The sequence below is a fragment of the Cervus elaphus genome, chromosome 33 (genome assembly GCF_910594005.1).
Source record: "Cervus elaphus chromosome 33, mCerEla1.1, whole genome shotgun sequence".
Lineage (NCBI taxonomy): Eukaryota > Metazoa > Chordata > Mammalia > Artiodactyla > Cervidae > Cervus > Cervus elaphus.
In genome coordinates this window covers 25,161,774-25,181,474 of record NC_057847.1, presented here as the reverse complement: position 1 = coordinate 25,181,474, position 19,701 = coordinate 25,161,774, and the positions used below count along the sequence as shown (strand labels likewise).

The 19,701-nt window shown below is 34.5% G+C and overlaps 1 protein-coding gene across 3 annotated transcripts in view; it reads right to left on the bottom strand.

Annotated features, from left to right (window-relative positions):
• Window positions 1–5,592: 5,592 nt before the first annotated feature.
• The window catches only part of ATF2 (activating transcription factor 2), a 77,647-nt gene continuing 63,538 nt past the window's right edge, over window positions 5,593–19,701 (bottom strand). For 2 of the 3 annotated variants that reach the window (XM_043894245.1, XM_043894244.1), the window contains exons 12-13: window positions 13,251–13,356; window positions 5,593–8,131 (exon numbers count right to left, since the gene is read on the bottom strand). In XM_043894245.1, coding sequence (XP_043750180.1) covers window positions 7,905–8,131; window positions 13,251–13,356 — 333 coding nt within the window. In that variant the 3' untranslated portion in view covers window positions 5,593–7,904. The remainder of the gene's footprint in view (window positions 8,132–13,250; window positions 13,357–19,701) is intronic. The other variant, XM_043894246.1, reaches the window with a different exon arrangement.

The window sequence follows — 19,701 nt, the reverse complement described above, 5'->3', positions numbered from 1 at the left end:
TCAAAGTATGGTTTTTTCCAGGGTACATGCCCAGTAGGGGGATTGCTGGGTGATATGGTAGTTCTTAGTTTTTTTTTTTAAGGAACCTCCAAAGTATTCTCCGTAGTAGCTGTATCAGTTTACATTCCCAGCAGCAGTGCAAGAGGGTTCCCTTTTCTCCAGAGCCTGTCCAGCATTTATTGTTTGTAGATTTCTTGATGGCCATTATGAAGTGGTACCTCATCTTGATATGAATTTCTCTAATAATTAGTGATGTTGACCATCTTTTCATGTGTCTCTTGGCTATCTGTATGTCTTCTTTGGAGAATGTCAGTTAGGTCTTCTACCCATTTTTTAATTTTTTTAATTTAAAATATTGAATTGCATGAGCTATTTGATATTAAGTCTGTCTGAAGGTTAAGTTGCTGGTCTCTTATTCCAAATGCAATTCCCATTTCTGGTGTTTGTACTCTCTTCTCCTAGTCTTTGGTTTTCTTATCATTTTTGTGTATGGATGATTTTCTACACTTACTGTATGTTTTTCTTTACTGATGACCTTTCCCATTTGTGATTTTATTTCTAGTTGTGGCCTTCCCTCCCTCCCACTCTCCTAGAGAAATTCCTTTAGCATTTGTTGTGAAGCTGGTTTGGTAGTGCTGACTCTGTTTTTGCTTGTCTGTAAAGCTTTTGATTTCTCTGCTGAATCTGAATGAGAGCCTACCTAGGTAGTATTCTTGGTTGTAGGTTTTCCCCTTTCATCACTCTAAATGTATCATGCCACTCTCTTGCCTGCAGAGTTTCTGCTGAAAAATCAGCTGATAATCCTATGGGGATTTCCTTGTATGTTGTTGCTTTTACACTTTTTCCTCTGTATTTAATTTTTGTCTGATTAGTATGTGTCTTTTAAAAAACAACTATTTTATTGTGTATTGGAGTATGTGTGCATGCATGTGTGCTTGCTGGTCAGTGACCCCATGGACTGTAGGCCACTAGGCTCCTTTGTCCATGATGTTCTCCAGGCAAGAATACTGGAGTGGGCTGCATGCCCTCCTCCTTCTCGACCCAGGGACTGAACACGTGTCTCCTGCATTGCAGACAGATTCTTTACTGCTTAGCCACTGGGGAAGCCCATATTGGGAGTATACCCGATTAATAATGTCGTGATAGTTTCAAGTGCAGAGCACAGGGACTTAGTCATACATGTCCATTCTGTCCCAAACTCACATCCAGTCTGCCACATAACATTGTGTAGTTTCCTGTGCTAATCAGTAGGTCCTTGTTGGTTATCCATTTAAAATACAGCAGTGTGTACATGTCCATCCCAAATTCCCTAACTATCCCCACTCCAACCCTTTCCCCCTGGTAACCTTAAGTTTGTAAGTTCTCTAAGTCAGTGAGTCTGTTTCTGTTTGTGAATAAGTTCATTTCTATCATTTCTTTTTAGATTCTGTGTGTAAGTGCTATCACACAGTGTTTCACATCTGTCTTGCTTCACTTAGTCTGAAAATCTCTAGGCCCATCCATGTTGCTGCAAATGGCATTAGAAAATTAAAGTGTTAGTCATTCAGTTGTGTCCGACTCTTTGCGACCATGGATTATGTACATGTAGCCCACCAGGCTCGTCTGTCCATGGAATTCTCCAGACAAGAATATTGGAGTGGGTTGCCATTCTGTTCTCCAGGGGATCTTCCTGACCCAGGGATCGAATCCAGATCTCCTGCATTGCAGGCATTCTTTTTAATGGCTGAGTGATATTCCTATTCCTTTTGCTCTGAATTGGCTCTTCTCCCCTTAGTGCTGGTTACAACTCATGCTTGGATTAGTGCAGTTTGTAGGCTGATTGCCACATGGGCCAGCCTTTCTATTGTCGTGCATTTTTTAAGCCAAGTCAATAGTTGCCTGTTTTCTAGTCTAAATCCCTTAGGACCCTCTATAAACTAGCCCGATTCTAGCTATGCAGTTTTGCTCATTGCTAACCCTCTTCTTCCCATCTTTCCATTGTCCTATAAACATAACATGTTTATATAGTCTTTTGTTGCTACTTTTGTTTCCTTTCTACCCATCTCATTCATAATTTAAGGTGAAGTTCAAATATAATATGGTTTGCCTCCTTTTGTGAACTTATAAATCCTGTTTCAGAAGTTGTAGATTTTATTTCCTGTCATAGATGTAATAAATATTTTGTCTTTCCAAATGTATTCTCCTTGACGGTAAGATCCTGGTCTTTACTTTTACTGTGGTCCCTCCAGTCCAACACCTCAGTGCAAAGTCCGTGCTTATTACGTACTTCATTTAGTGGGCCAACATTCGTAAGTGTTTTCACCAGCAAGAGAAATGAGACACCTAAATTAATATTTTTATGTTAGATATTCAGAAAAAAACTGGGGGAAAACCTTAACCAAGAGATCAAAGCATTGTTAAATGATAAATGATTTAAAATTATACATACCTATGCACTGTTATAGCAAACATAAAAATATTTTATGCAAGTTCTTAAATTATAGATCATGAATATGTTCAAGCACTTACTACTTTTGAGCCACTTATGTAACTTCTACAGATAAATAGAACACAATGAAAATGACAATAGAAGTAGGTATTTTCAAAATTGTCATCTAATATTACCTTGTCATAAATAATCTCTAGTTCATAAAAAAGAATTTCCAGTTGTGATCTTCAGTCATGAAAAATATCTGAAGATCTTTGTTCGCAATATGTTAATTTAGACTATTGATATGATTGTTCATAATTTAGCAGAGAAGCTACCTCAGAATCCATTAGCTGAGCTGAACAGATTAAGATGTAATGCTAAAAATTTAGCAACTGGGGAAAGTCAATAATTATCTCTTGAATAAGTTTTAAATGCTCAAATTAATTATGCTGATAGCTATATTACCTAACTCATTTTATTTTTCAATGATATTATTAGATCCTATTAACAGAATTTTAACAAGCACATCTCCTAAAAATAGAGAAATTTAGCTACTGTTTAATTACATGGGAGATTTAAACAAAGTATTGGTGAGAAAAAAAATAAAATTATCAATTAATACTGTATTGTGCAAAAGGGTTTCTTTTTGAGGATAATGGTAGTGACGGATTTTTGCATTTTCTCAAGCATCACATAATGCATTTCCTTCCTTCCAGTTATGAGAAACTCAGACAACTCTATCATCTTAAATTCTGTTAAGTAAACTTCATTTAAATACTTTTTGTGTCAGGTTATGGAAAACAGCATTTCTTAACTTACATGCTTTTAAAAAATCATTAAAGCAAAAATAGTTTTAAAAAAGAGCTCTTTTGAGGGAACAGTCTCTTTTGTCTACTTTCATAGAAAGCAAAACCTACTGTAAAATTAAGTGAATAAAGTAAAACTACCTTTGACTTGATAGTCAAAAATGAAATTCAAAATCATAAGTACTTTCCCAAATAATTGGGGTAATGCATGATAAAACCATGGTTCTAGCTCAATGAATTATTTCTTAAATGTAAAATCTAATGGAAAATAAAGCAAGAGAAGCACCATGACAATGGTGTGCCAATGCCATTCTCTTCTCATAGTCATTGGAAAAATTTGCATGTCCATTTGAGGAAAAAAGATACAACTTAATGGCCCATTGTTGAATATCAGAACCCTTCTAGTCTGAGTGCTATGACATTTTTGAAAATTTTACAATATTTGGTGCCTTGGACTGCTACAACAGAATAAAACTATTAATATTTTCTTTTATTGTAGGTTCCAATGGCACATGGCCTTGGTTATTTCAGAACTAATAAATGTTTAGTTCTGGAAACATTTCCATTAATTTTACTTCTTCTATGGCAATGTATAATTGGCAACTCACCATTTATTTCTCCAGAAAAATCCTTATTCTACTTTTTGTGAGTTTTTTTCTCCCACAGAGAGGGATCTTAATACTTTGCTTCAGTGAAAACCCAACTCTCAGTCTAATTTTAGATAGCTAGAAAGACCTTCACTTTAAAAAGTATGATAATCACAGAAAAAAATGTATTTATTGAAAGTTTAAAGAAGTGATTTTTCATAATTATATCAGACATAAAATGGTATAATTTTAATTGCTTCAGAAGTTAAGTATTATCTTGTGGTCAAGGTAATCTAGAAACATCAGATTAAAATTTGCTTCTACTTGGTTTGATAACTGTGCTCTTTAGGTATTTAGTGTATACATGTCTCTCTGTGTGTGTATATGTATGTATTTTTATAAGATGAAGTCCCAGCAGTAAATAGGATTCTTTCATAATTACATTCTCACAAATAAATTATTATTGTCAAACATGAAACTATAGTTTGAGATGGAGAATGAGCAAAACTACACTTAAACGCTTGTCTGTGGAATTTACTTATCTTTCCTGTCCTCTGAAATAAGTCAAAAGCAAATGTGTAGTTTCTCAGTGTATCATTAGTCAAGCTTTGTTACAGAAACACATCAATTTGTCTTCATGAAGTCTTTGATAGCATGTAATTTAGATTAAGCATTTATGAAATGTATACCTTAAAATTAAAAAATAACCACGTGTTTCTTTGTGTCTTTTCGGATTGGCTCTGAGAGAGAAGGCTGAACCATCACCCCAGTGCTCTCCAGCACAACTGGTATGTCCGTTTCTTCACTTGGCACTCATGGCTTCTATTATAACGAGTAAGATGATGTACTGATACTCAGCGTTGTGTTTCCCCAAAACCCCTCTCCCCACTTAGAATGTGAGCTTCCCCAAAGCAGGGGCTTTTGTGTTTTGGTTCTTAGTGTATGCCAAGTGCCTAGAAGAAAAACGGACACCTAGTAGTGCTCACAGTGTGGTAGGAGATGAGGTTAGAGATGTAATGGGATGCGGTTGGGGGAACAGATCTTGTAGGCCCCGTAAGGGCTCCAGCTCCGAATGTAATGAGGAGCCGCTCTAGAATTTGGAGTGGAGGGGTGCCGTAACCTGATGTGTGTTTGGGAAGCTTCAGGGCACTCCTGGACTGAGGATGGGCTATAGCATATGGTGACAGAAAGGAGGTACACAGTACTCTGGGTGAGGAACCATGCGGGCACAGAGCAGGGGGATAGCGCTGGGAATGATGAGTGGGTGAATTCTGTATATTTTGAAGGTAAAGTAACAGCATTTCCTGATGTGTTGGATGTGAGTGGTGAGAAGAGAGGAATCAATGATGAGAACAAAGTTGTTCAAACTTCAGCAACTGGAAGGATGGTGTGGTAATCAATTGATTTATGAAACATTATGGGAGCACTGTGTTTGAAGGTAGGGTAAGGGAAGATTATACAGTTCAGAGTGAAAGAGTTGTTTTGATAGGCAGTTACCAAGATAAGCCAAAGGCTGGTGCATCTGTGTGTAGTAACTCTGTGTGTGGGTAAGGGAATATTCCAGGCTGGAGACTTAAAGGTTCATTTTGTATGATAGGGCTTAAAGTGCATGCAGAGAAGAAGAAAGAGTCCTGAGTGACCTTGCAGCTGTGAAAGGTCTTGGAGAAGAAATTAATTTTATCACAGGAAACAGAATATTAGGTTCTTCTCAGGTAATAAACATTCTGAAGGAGAAAAACATCATTATCAAGTAATCTTACTTTAGGAAAGACAGGTAAGAACAAGCAAATTAGGAACATAATTTAAAGATAGAATTTATTCTTTGATGGTTTACTCATGCAAACTGCACATAAAAGAAAATAGTACAGTTTGTGTAACATTGCAAATATAAGGACTCAAAATGCTAGGTACAGAAGTAGTGTGACATCCTGAAAGTCAAAATGGAATTTGTGTTTATACAACTAATAATGATTTTTATTTGCTGAGTACAGACTGATTTACAATGAGTTTTGCTAACCTTGGTAATAAGCTCATTAACCGTTTACATGACTTCTTACATCTATGTAGTTTTATTTTACAGTTGCAAGAATTCCTGTTACCAAAGAACTTTAACTTGCATAAATAATAAAATTTAAGAAAAATGCACTGACTGACTTAGGAGAATGAAAAACGGAGGCTTTTCCTAACCCATCCAAACTACAATAAAAAACAGCCTTCTTGCAAAATTCATATTTTGTGCCTTTGAGATCAACTCCTTAGCATAACTATGGCAAAGTCATGATTAGAAATTGAGTACCTGAAAATTAGAAAATCAGTTAAAAAAAAAAAACTTTAGAAGTAGAATTATCAACCAAAAATGCTCATTTTTTATAAGCCAAACAATAAAATTCCTATTATCTTCATACTTAAAAGTCCTGAAATGTCATTTGTATAATCTGAATGTTTCCCAGTTCGGAACTTAGGCAAGGTGGGCTATTTCCTTGAATTGTCAAGGATATTCATACAGGTTTCAGTGTCAGTCTCATTAGGAGACGGGACTGGGACTTGAGCAAATAGTGTAGTATGGATGCAGGACAAACCACACAACTTATTATAAATGTGTCACAGATATTTACATAATGGAATCCTGCTTGAATGCCAGAAGTTGCTACTGGGGAGGACTCATAACTATTTTACAAAGTTTTCCTACACACATCTACTACTTTATTTTTAACAATTTCGTCTATTTTAAAATATTGTACTGTATTTTGAACATAACTGCAGAATAAAAATAGATAATGGCACATTAGAAAACTCAGTATCCCACAGATGACTGGATAATGAGAAAAGTGTACCTACAATCATCTCATCAGAAACAAACTACATCATGGAATGTTAGTTATCCAAGCCTGCACAGTAATGACATCTTAAATTGCAATCATCTATTGGCCAGCATCACACCGAAGGCATCATTAAACATTCAAGCAAAGATTGCTGGCATAAACTATTGAAAGACACACACATACACACATACTCACACTCTCTCACTCACTCTTGTTTCCCACATTATAATTACATTGTTCTAAAGATAGATACTGATTTTTTCCCACGAGAAACGTTATCAAAATTTGCTACTAAAAGATGACAGTGCTTCCACAAGAATAAGTACAAGTTAGCTTGCAAGTACAAGACAATGGGGGTAAACAGTCTTAAATTTTCTAAGTAGTAATTTTTAGGCTTTTCTGGCAACCATACCTTACTTGATTATGCATAAACTTCTCATTTTGAAACCTGAAATCTGCAAAAAATAAAAACCAAAAATCTAACATCAAAAAATTATTAAGTATCCGATAACCCTGTATTGTACTTTATATAATTTCATATTTTGTTAGCCTCAAAACATAGGATTTAAAATACTGAATTTAAGACTTGAAAAACAGTCATTATTGAAATGATAAAGGATTCCAATATTCATGCTTACTTAAAATCTTAAAATGCACTATTACTGATCTTAAGATTAAGAGTGTGCATAAAAGCACTGTATGTCTTTTACCACATTTCACTCACTTAAAAAGTGTTCGGTAATATTCTTCCTTTTGCATAATGTGCAAAATAAAAGGCAAACAGATTAAAAGAAAATTTCTTTCTCTTGCTAGTGCTTTATGACCTTGTTAACATTACAAAGTCAATAGGGACTATGCAGAACTTTGGTATAAATGATATAACAAAATTACCATCGTAGTTGAGGGTTAAGAGGTGGTCAAAAGAAATGGAAGTAGGAAGAGAGATTCAGTAACACCCCCATTTATTAAAACACCCCCAAATTAAAAGTGAAATAAACCACAATGAATTATCATACAATTTACACATTGAGCACAGAAAAATTAATAAATCTAACAATATTTATAAAAAAAGCAAAATCAGTCTTTTTCCAGAGACTAAAAACTTGTTCAGTCTGATCATCAACTGCTGCTACACCAACTTTAGAGTCAAATTTAATTTCAAGTAAAAAAAAAAAAAATTTACAACCACAGATTTCGCATAAATGGAAACTGGTCTTTCCTTGATTTCCCTTTGAAGTCACTAAGGAGTATCTAGAGCTGCTGCACTGCAGGTTTTTGATCAACTTCCTGAGGGCTGTGACTGGGAGGAAGGAGCCATGGCAACCTGCGAAAGCATGGGCTCTGTACTCTGGTCCGCCATCTGCGTGAGCACGGACGTGGCCACGGCTTCCGCCTTGGAAGTGGAGCTGACGCCATTGGATGTGCTCACAGAACTATGTTGTATAGCTTCGGTATGTGGACTACTCGGCACTGACAAATCTTCTGAACTATCATCTTTATCAGCAGCTGAGTGGAAAAAAGAAAACTACTCAGTTTCTTAGAATAGTTGTAAAAAATTTATGAGGCTGAGTCAATGTACAGAATAAAAAGTTAGATGGCATTTTACACAATCAGTTCAGAGAAGTTGGTATGACAGTAACTGAGTAACAGAAAGGTGGCTGTAAGTCGTGAAGTAGGCAATTGTGCCTGCAACAAGTCAAGTGAAGTCACAGGCATGCGCATGCAAACACCTCAATGCCCAGTAAAACAGAGCTGAAGAATTATTTGTTAAAGTGTTAAGACCCAGAGGGATGGGATAGGGAGGGAGGCGGGAGGGTGGATCGGGATGGGGAACACATGTAAATCCATGGCTGATTCATGGCAATGTATGGCAAAAACCACTACAATATTGTAAAGTAATTAGCCTCCAACTAATAAAAATAAATGGGAAAAAAAAAAGTGTTAAGAAAGAAAATTAAGTAGGAATTTGAGAGATAAGTCTCTTATAGATAAAATGAAACACCCAGCAACACATTTGACATGTAGGCCAATAGACTGGTTTTGTTATTCTTATTAAAAGGTTAGAAAACGTACAAGCATATACATAATCAAAATGAATTCTAACATACAAATTATGTCTTCAAATAATTCCCTCTGCAGAACTATATTTATTCTGACTTTCTATCTACTGCAGCAATGGATGATTATAACACCTGATTCTAATGATCTGTACATATGAGAATAAGCAATATTTAGAATCTAAATGCCACCAGCTGTTATAGTTGCATGCACTGAGATTCAAATAAAAATCCATATAAAACTGGAGATAGGACATTCTAAATATTTATGAAAATAAATCTACCAATTTTTTGGCTTGAACAACAAATCTACACCTTTCTTATTTTAACAGAAGAGAAACCAATAATTCCATTTGTATAACACTCACAAATAGTTACAGTGTATGCAAGTTATGAGACAACAGATAGCATTAACACCTGTGAACTCAGCTTCCCAACTTAAAAGACTGCAATTAACACTTGTTGATTGAGAGGACCTGGAGGGTCCTCTCTTCACCAAAGGTAATCACCATTTTATATGTATTCCCTTTATCATTCTCTTGTTTTTTCTTTGAAGTTTTACCAGATAGGTATAAATCTCTAAACAGTGTCGTTCAGCTTTATTTTTGAACACTTTAAACACAGTGTTACACGGGATGTGTTCTTTTGCACTTTGCATTTGGTATTAAAATAATTTTTACTTAGTGTTCAGAAATGACAATAAGCTGGCTTTCTATGAAATCTGAGAATACATACTGGCCTGCTTGCTGATGGCCAGGTGCTCATTCTGAAAGTCAATTATTAAGACTGTGGACCCCATGAAGCAGGACTTACCCAGGGATTTGTAATGGAGAAGATAGAGGGGGAGGAATCTGGCAAGCACAACTTTAGTTCAAATATAATTCTTCCTTTTGAGGGTTTTCTGAAATATAGTAACCCTTACAGAATTTTGATACTTTTGCCTCAAATTCATGCATTTTTGAAAGAATCTCACCATCTCTATAAATCTGCTTTAAATACAAAACTGCACCACTGGATAAAAATTTGATGTCAAGATACAGTAAAAAAACAAACCAAACCACAATCAGTAATCCTTTTTAAAATTACATAAAGCACAAAGGTACTTTTCTGATTAAGCAACAATGAAGGTTATAAAATATTTACAATTCAGTTAAATAGCCAATACAATAATAATGCATTCTAACAAAACACTGGCAAATAACAGTTTAACTGGAGAGAAGAGTAAAAAGCCCTCTATTTCACCACTACTTAACATGATAACAAAATGACCTTCGTCTCTAAGTTCTTGGGATATAAAGGCTTTCAGAAATAGAGCCATCTGTGACAAGTGGTATAAGGAAATGTAAATATACAATGGGGGCGATGGACTCAAAATGAAAAAGTGATAAGGGACAGGTGTATCCTTCTCCAAGCTTTCAGAATTAGGTAAAACAAATCTTTAGGCTGTACAAAGAATCAGGTACTAACTTATAAATTATGTATAAAATACCTTTGTGATGTGATACAGCTGTACCCATGTCCAGTTTGAGATGGTAAGGGGAGAAAAATTACTAGTGTAAATCACAAACGACAGAAAGATACAAGAGATCTTACTACACTCTAAGAGCCATTTTTAGCACTACTTAAACCAAAAGAAACCAGTTGTTTGACAATTCACCCTCTGAAGTTCCACTAATGTTTATACATATTTTCATTCATGAAAATATAAACTCACATTTAGGGTTTAATAAGCTTTGCTTCCCACTTATGATTACAGAAACAACTATGTTTGTTATGTTAATTATGCCCAGAGGTTTAGAGAAGATGAATTAATGGCAATAAGATTACTCTTATGTTTTATTCTTCATGGAATCCAAACATTAAAAATATTTTCATATTTCTCTTCTGTTTTATACTGCTGCTGCTGCAAAGTCGCTTCAGTTGTGTCCGACTCTCTGCGACCCCACAGATGGCAGCCCACCAGGCTCCCCCGTCCCTGGGATTCTCCAGGCAAGAACACTGGAGTGGGTTGCCATTTCCTTCTCCAATGCATGAAAGTGAAAAGTGAAAGTGAAGCCGCTCGGTCGTGCCTGACTCTTAGCGACCCCATGGACTGTAGCCTACCAAGCTCTTCCGTCCATGGGATTTCCCAGGCAAGAATACTGGAGTGGGCTGCCATTGCCTTCTCCGTGTCTTATAATGCTGCTGCTAAGTCACTTCAGTTGTGTCTGACTCTGTGCAACCCCATAGACGGCAGGCAGTCCACCAGGCTCCCCCGTCCCTGGGATTCTCCAGGCAAGAACACTGGAGTGGGTTGCCATTTCCTTCTCCAATGCATGAAAGTGAAGTGAAGTAGCTCGGTCGTGTCCGACTCTTAGAGACCCCATGGACTGGAGCCCACCAGGCTCCTCTGTCCATGGGATTTTCCAAGCAAGAGTACTGGAGTGGAGTGCCATTGCCTTCTCTGATGTTTTATACTATTTGACCCTTAAAATCAATGTCATAGTTTTCTCATGACTGAAAGGTTTCCTAGGATATGGGACTTTCCGTTGTTGAGAGACCCTATGACTGTGTGACTTTATATTGTCACTTTTACCTGCAAGATTTTGTCATATTACTTAATTTCTTCTAAACCTTAGTTTTGTATTACAGTGTTTTGAAAGAACTGGTATTACAGCTCATTATCATTAGCAATTGCTATGTACTATAATATGATGAACAGTTATGTATTTGTAAATTTCTCCACATTTTTTTCTGAGATTTAAACATTTACTTAAGCAATCTTTACCTTGACTATTAAACAGAGAAGTCAGATTTTTTTCCAGACTTCAAATTTGAAAATAAAAATTTTGAAATTTCTACAAAATCCAATTTCTAGAGCTGAAGAGAACTAATTTTATGCAATAACTATACTGATGTCAGTTTGACTATATAGATAACAAGACAGGAAAAAAGATGGGAACTGTTCCAAAACTCCAAAATGTCTTATTTTTTACATTTTTCACACCTTGTATATCTTCACTAAAAACTTATTAATCTAGATTTTCAGTCAGTTTGAGGATATAGCATGCAAACCTATACATCTGTACACTTAAAAAAATCTTTATGGCTTCAAATAAATAACTGGTTTGCATTTGCTGAAGATATACTGCCTGGATAACAGGGATAAAACTGTTGGGGTTATCCAATAAATTTAGATTAAAAAATTGAAGATAATTATAAATTGAATGCAACTTAAGAGTTAATTTGCCTTCTACTTTTATAGAATTATTTGTATATTTCTTTTTGAACTATCAAAATAAGGAGAGCTCTCTTGTTAAGAAAATCATGTATGCATAATGCTGAACTCAGTAGCTTCTAAAGGAAATTATGTTGTTAAGTCAGATGGGAGCCATAATGGCCTCCTCATCCCCGCAGCAGTCATTGTTAATACAACCCCAAACATAATTCTATATGGTTCCAGTTTACTCCATATGTGTTTCACAATTCTGTCAAAATGACAAGATGTCAAAGGACTGAGATTTATTTGCTCAAAACTGACAAAAATCAATGTTCTAAATATATATGGCATAGAGCTGCTAAATCTACTGAATCTTTTAAATTAAAAAATATTGCCCATTCTGATGAAACTGCTTACAATGACTACAAGTAAAGATGGTGGCCATTAAGTTTTATCGTGAGCACCTGAGGAACTGTTTGCATCCAATACAAAATGTTTCTTTCCTTTGAATTACTGACACTGGCAAATTAAAATGAAGTGGATACATATGGTTGAAACAATCTTCACATTTACAAATATCCTGAAATATCACTAAATCATAAAAATGAAAGCTGTGGGTTATATATTATGAATGTTCCTAATGCATTCCCAGCTATGTTATTTGTTACAAATTTGTGTACGATAGACAAAATTGGCCATTTATTCAAGACTAACAGCTGGTTCCAACATTGTGCATCTTATCAAAAAAGGACATTACAAGAAGGAAAAGCACAATTAACCTCTAAAATGCTGAAAACAGAAAAAAAAAACCCAACTCATTTTAAAGTGAAATATTTAAGAGGAAACTTACAGATAATTTAAATACTGTTCTAGTTTAGTATTTTTTAACTAGAAGGCTCAATATAAACATTCAGAACAATAAAACTGCACAATGCTGATTACCTAAGGAAGAATACTAGGATCTGCTACTGTAACAATAGGATCTGTTACTGATTGGTAAGTAAAGATAGTTAATTAAAAAAAAAATTACTAAATGGAGGCTGGAAAAGAAGTGTTCAGTCTGTCAATCCAAGAAGAATATTACTCTGAAAATATAAACAAAATATCATAAATACTTTCACTATATTTTAAATTATTAACCAACTCATTTTGCTGATCTATAGTAATCTCTAGGAAAAAGCTAGATACAGGTTAAAAACTCTAGATTCTGAGAAGTATATCCTCCATTCCATAATAACTCTGTAGAACTTCTGATATTTAATATTAAATATTAGAACTGCAGTCTCCATTTTTTTAATGGTAGCTTGGTTCACTCTGGCAGCATTTCACTGATATAGCCTGAGGCTGTAGGTAATGGACCATTACTCACCATGATAGCCAGATTTCTTCTGCATGGCGGTCACAGGGCAATCTTTATGAGCCAGAAGAAGCTGCTTCAGCTGCGCCACTTCATTTCTCAGCAGGGTGACTTCACTCTGGAGGAGAAACAACTTATGTACCTTACCAGCATCAGACTAAACCATTTTCACTGTTTAAAACAAGTGAAGATTAAGATATGAAAATTGAATATCTTTAAAAGAATACCAAGGAATAAACAAAAATATGCTGCTTAAATTTATTTAATCATTACACATTAGCTTTTATATTTTAACATTTACATAAAACCTGCAACTTACATAAAAATTTAAATCACAACTGGATAGCATATTTCAAAGTTTTTTACATTATCATTTGCCTTGGAACTGCTTATATACTACACAGGTTACCTATCAAAGGTATTTTTATTTTACGTATGTTACATGCTCTTTTGATTATATGAACAATTAGAAGTATCAAGGGAGTCAGGATAAAATTTCACTAACTCTGTTCACTTGGAAATAAAAAAAGTTTATCCTGGAAACTAATTAAACAGTTTTCTAGAAACTAGGAAAATCTCCATGGGGAAAACACAGTCACTGGAGAATCACAGCCATCTAAAGTGCACCGCAAGGCACTGTGTTTTTGGACACGGAACCAATGAAAGTAGACATAATGTTTAAATGGCTTAGTTGCCTTTGACCTAGGCCATTTGTACACATCTAAATTTAAATGTGATAAATCAATGATGATTTGTCCTTCTTATTACAGAGCAGTTCAGTCTTTGTTTTGGATGCATTAATCTGGTAGATTCTATGTAGAAGTTACAAGTTGAGAAAGCCCAATTAATTCCTTTGGACCACCCCCCAAACCTTAACACATAAATTAGTGATAATTACCAATACTCAAGAGTTACAAATAATATGAATGTAATAGATTAATAACATTAAAAAATCTTAACATACAAATACCTCTACTTATTTGGACTTACATTAACTATTCACATTTCATCCATGAACCCAAAATTAAATGAAGAAATACAGCAAAAAGGTATACATAAAAGCTCAAGCACTTCTTTTTCCATCCCTAAATCTCTTACCCAGAAAGCTGAATGTAAAATAATTTAGTAAATTAGACTCATTAGGTCTCCTTAAGTGACTGATGATAGGAACATACAAGATCAAACAATAAAAGTTCAGTAATCCAAAGGCAAGTTTGTCGACTCAAACAGTTCCTCACACGCCAATAACAACGAACTGTAATTGCTGTGTTAAAGCACAAAACAAAAACTGATGCTTTATAAGAACTCTGAGTCATTAAAAAAAAAGGTTAAATTATGTTTAGAACATTGTATTTGAGACAAGAATGGGTGTATAGTGATTAAAGTACAAAAGAAAAAGGTTTAAAGTTTTGCTTTAAAAAACAAGCTGTTATTTAGAAAATTAATTTCTATGCAATACTGAATCATTAGTGTCAATACTGCTAATTATCTCTATTAATGGCAGTACTTATGAGAAACCATATTATGAATAATCCACCATATATAATCCAAAATGTTTCTCCCTCTTTCTGCTGTTAGCTTGATTTTGAGACTTCCATTTACAAGTTTCTCTCATTAATTTCTCTAATATGAAATAGGGCTGAATATGTATTTTTAGTCAAGAATACACAATCTTTTATAATCGAGTACCTGTGACCACCCTTCTCATTAGTTTGAACCTATTAAATAATCAATATTTAATGATTTTGACCTATAAATAGAAATTTTGTATGGCTAACTAAATATATACTGTTATTTCCATCTAGAAAACCTTTCCCTTTTGCCTTGTTAACTATTTCACTGTCTTTAAAAGTCAACTCAGTACAATATAAATACACATGGTGTTCATTTCTGTGCTTCCACAGCCATATTTACATATATGTACATATGTGTGTTTGTATGTGTGTATTTACATAGCACTTATCTCATTGGATTGTTTTTGGTTTACTTATTTGCCACCGCTGTTAGATTGGGGTTTCTCAAGAGCAGGGATCACTTTGCTTTCTATATCCCCAGATCACAGTCCATGGCCTAGCATAAACTGAGTACACTGAATTACCATGGTCTTCTCTAAAATCTATTTCCAGTCGGTAAAAAAAAAAAACACCAAAGAGGGTGAAATGAAATAGCTTAAATAATATAAAACTGGTCAGTGGTTCTAATTTCATTATTTTGTCAACAACCTCACCACATAGTCACATTGTTCATTTTCTTAGAAAAGGAAGATTGACATACTTAATAGCATCATCTCAATTACAGAATTTTAAAAATCACAAATGCCTTCTCAACTAAATACTCAATATGGACATTCATCATAAACCATATTATGAAAGAAATGATGTATTAGATAAAATTCCTGAGCAGTCGCAAGTTGATAATCTGATACAAAATAGTTTGATTTAAATAAAATTCTGGGTGTTAACCATTAAAACAATATTCCTGTGCACTCAAAAATAAATATATTCAAAATCTCTCTTTAAATGACAGGTTTGAAACTGGTTAAGTTTGAATACAGAAACTGATATTCCATCTAACAGCTGGTGGTATTATGGTTGTTCACCTAATCAGACTACCTGGTTCATGAACAAGTGAACAAATAAATGTAAAGATGCCACTAGCTAAAAATGGGTAATGAACATTAAGGACTTTAGAGAGAAGGTATTTGATTCCTGTTATAAGGGCTTCCCTGGTGGTTCAGATGGTAAAGAATCTGCCTGCAATGTAGGAGGCCTGGGTTGGGAAGATCCCCTGGAGAAGAGAATGACCACTGAAGAATTCCATGGACAGAGGAGCCTGGTGGTCTGTATAGTCCCTGGGGTCGCAGAGAGTTGGACACGACTGAGCGACTAACACTTTCACAGCTTATATTTGTGTTAACTGAATTTAATTCAAATCAGGGGCAAAAACTGGAAGAGAGGGGTAAATTAAAAAATGTTTAAATATTATAATTTATATATACCTAAGTGATATAGTACACAAGTATGCTGTTCTTTATCCAAAATGCAAATAGTGTAATTTCCCCCTATACCTTTAAATGACAGAAATAGCAAGGAAAAAAACCCCAACAAACTCAAGGTGTGCTCAATACAAATTTAGTTCAATCTTTTACATCATCCTGATCTAAAATATTTTATAATGATAAGAGATTTTCCTAATGGTAATCCTAAGCTCATGTGATTTTTGATCAAAAGGTTAAATTAAATCAATAGTTTGTATTTTATTGTATTCTAATACTCAATTTCTTTAAAAAATGGTTATCAGTACTAGACTGAAAGCAGCAAATGGGACATGGTTACTAGCAAAGAATTGGAACTGTAAGAAATACTGCAAAGTAAACAGTTGGATAAGAGAGGCCAAACCTTAAAGAAATGGATTTAGTTGAGCTGGAGAGCCCTAAGTGTAAGCATATGCTTATGGTCAAGATCAGGTCCCAGGTAGGAGTTGATAAAAGGAGGCTTATCCTGGTATATAACCTTTACATTAGGCAAAATTAGAAAAGTTTGCCAAAGCCCGGCCAGTATTTTTTAAATCATTTATGACAAATGCAGAAAATTAAACAAATTAAACAAAACATTCAAGAATTATAGTCACATAGTTATATGTATAAAGGAAAGAACTTAAGAAGACAGACAGTATTTAGACAAGGCAGTTCCATAAATCATGACTTAAAGCCATAACAGAACCAGTTTGCTTAAGCCATAGTGAATCTGAAAGAAATGTTAAGCCATAAAGAGATTTAATATTAAATGAAAAAAGAAATATTTATACCTCTGTATCTGTGGATTATTTTAGACTGATTATAATTGGATTCAGTCTCCAAAACCTTTCTGGTTAGTCTTAGTTTATTTGCAGAATATATTAACTCTCTTTCTGGGTCATTCTGAAGATGAAATGAAATATGAGACATGAAAACATTTTGAAAATATTAAAGTCCCATTCAAATGTGACCAATTACTGATTTTTTTTTTTGGGGGGGGGGGGCGTCAAAGTAAAATGTATTTGGTAAGATAAAGCAGATGCTGAAGAAATAATTATGGTCTAACAGAAAATATAATTATTTGGCATTGTCTATACCACTGCTCTAAATCTATTTGTATCTACTCAAAGGTTAATTACATACTGATGAACAAATTATATATATATATTTACAGTTTGTCTGAAGCAGATCAGACTGATGAAATAATGACAGGATAGCTAATTGAATAACCAATCAAAACATTTCATTGATATTTGGCCACAGACTGATGTATCAGGTTCCATAAATTCATGATCTTTGACTTTCTAGTTCAGCTACTATCCCCCAAATTAAAGAAATAATATTGGCTAGTTTCTTCTTTGGGGAATTTCTCATTGCTATGATCATTGATTTTTGTGAAGAGTAGCTTAAGTATCTTAATTTCTCTATTACCTCTCTTATTTGATCTTTAAAATAGTACTTATCTTCTATGAGTTTGACAGATGGGGAGGTAAAGGCTTGGGAAGATTTTAGTAAAGACTAGTAAAAACTGCAGCCATGAAATTAAAAGACACTTGCTCCTTGGAAGAATAGCTATGATAAACCTAGACAGCATATTAAAAAGCAGAGACATCACTTTGCCAACAAAGGTCTGTATAGTCAAAGCAATGGTTTTGTCAATAGTCATGTATAGATGTGAGAGTTGGACTATAAAGAAGGCAGAGCACTGAAGAATTGATGCTTTCGAACTGTGGTGCTGGAGAAGACTCTTGAGAGTCTCTAGGACAGCCAAGGAGATCAAACCAGTCAATACTAAAGGAAATCAGTCCTGAATATTCATTGGAAGAACTGATGCTAAAGCTCCAATACTTTGGCCACCTGATGCAAAGAGTTGACTCATTGGCAAAGATCCAGATATTGGGAAAGATTGAGGTCAAGAGAAGAAGGGAACAACAGAGGAGGGGATGATTGGATGGCATCACTGACTCAATGGACATGAACCTGAGCAAACTCTGGGAGATAGTGAGGGATAGGGAAGCCTGGCGTGCTGCAGTTCATGGGGTCGCAGAGTTGGACACAACCTAGCAATTGAGCAACAACAGTAAAAAGAAGTACTCAGAATAAAATGCATGAGATAGAAGTGGCATCACTATTACCCTTTCCCCCTCTAGAATATAGTGAAAAACTCAGTCTGGGAATGGAGAAGAAAGACAGTTTTAGAGTTTTTCAGGAATTAAACAGGTATTGGATACCATCTCCCAATTGTTGCCATTCCTTTCTATTTCAAGTGATAAATACTAAAGTAAAATACTGTTTAGGTACCAGGATTAAAAGATCAATCCCATTCCCTCTAAGTCAATGGACCATTAAACAAAACCTTTTCCATATCATTAACTTATTAGTGAAAACTCCTCACGTATCTTGTTATCAAAGAATGCTTCTATTAATTTACTGAGCTTCCAGTCCACACACATTTGCAGTGTCTAAGTTTTAAAAGTAAAATCCACAACAAATTCTACAGGTTTTATCACAGATTGTTAAGAGCTCCTATGAGCCTGCCTTTTGTTCATAAAGGAAATGCTGCAATTCTAAACTGAAAACTAACCCACAAGATGAGTATATGAAAGACAAAGACATAACTGGGTTACCACCATTTCAAGTAAAAGACAAAATCATATATTACCTTTGAAAATATAATAGTTTATAACCAACAGCATCCAATTCTTGGTCTAGAGTACCATAAATGTCTCTAATACAATTTGATGAAACTGTTTTTAAAGCAATGGCTCTAGAAAGCTAAAATATAATTAAATTCAGTGAATGGGGCAGTAAGGTTGAATAATTAGTATTTTCTTAAAACCTAATATATATATATTATTTGGTAAAAATATGAACAGTCACACCTCAATACTCATTAAACCTTTTATTATATATAAGTAACCATGGGTCATTACTGCCCACTACACTGATCACCTAAACCTGAATGTCACGTGAAGAATTATTAAGGAAATGTAGAACTGATGAATGTTTTCACATAAAGTAGAGTTTAATTATTTCTTTGACATTCAATTTTCTTTATAAGTCATTCTGTTCTTCACAGTTAACAGTTTTGCTGTTGGCAGACTGAATGAAATTTTTTCTCCAGAATCTATTATAAGCATATTAACTCTTCATATTCTGAAAACTAGAATGTGTCACTTACTTTTTTAAAACTTATTTTATATGACATGTAAGTAAAAAACAAGAAAAAGTCTATATCCACTTGAAACAATAGAGAAAGTCATAGTTGAAGTACCCTTTCTTCCCAAACCCCCTTTATCACTGTTACAAACTAGTACATGTCATTCTTAAAATTTTACCTCTATTTAAAGATTCGTTTCTATACTAATTTCCATACATACAATCTATACATTTAACTATAAAGCTTTCATTAATGAAATTAGTATGTGACTTTTGAGTAATTTGTTG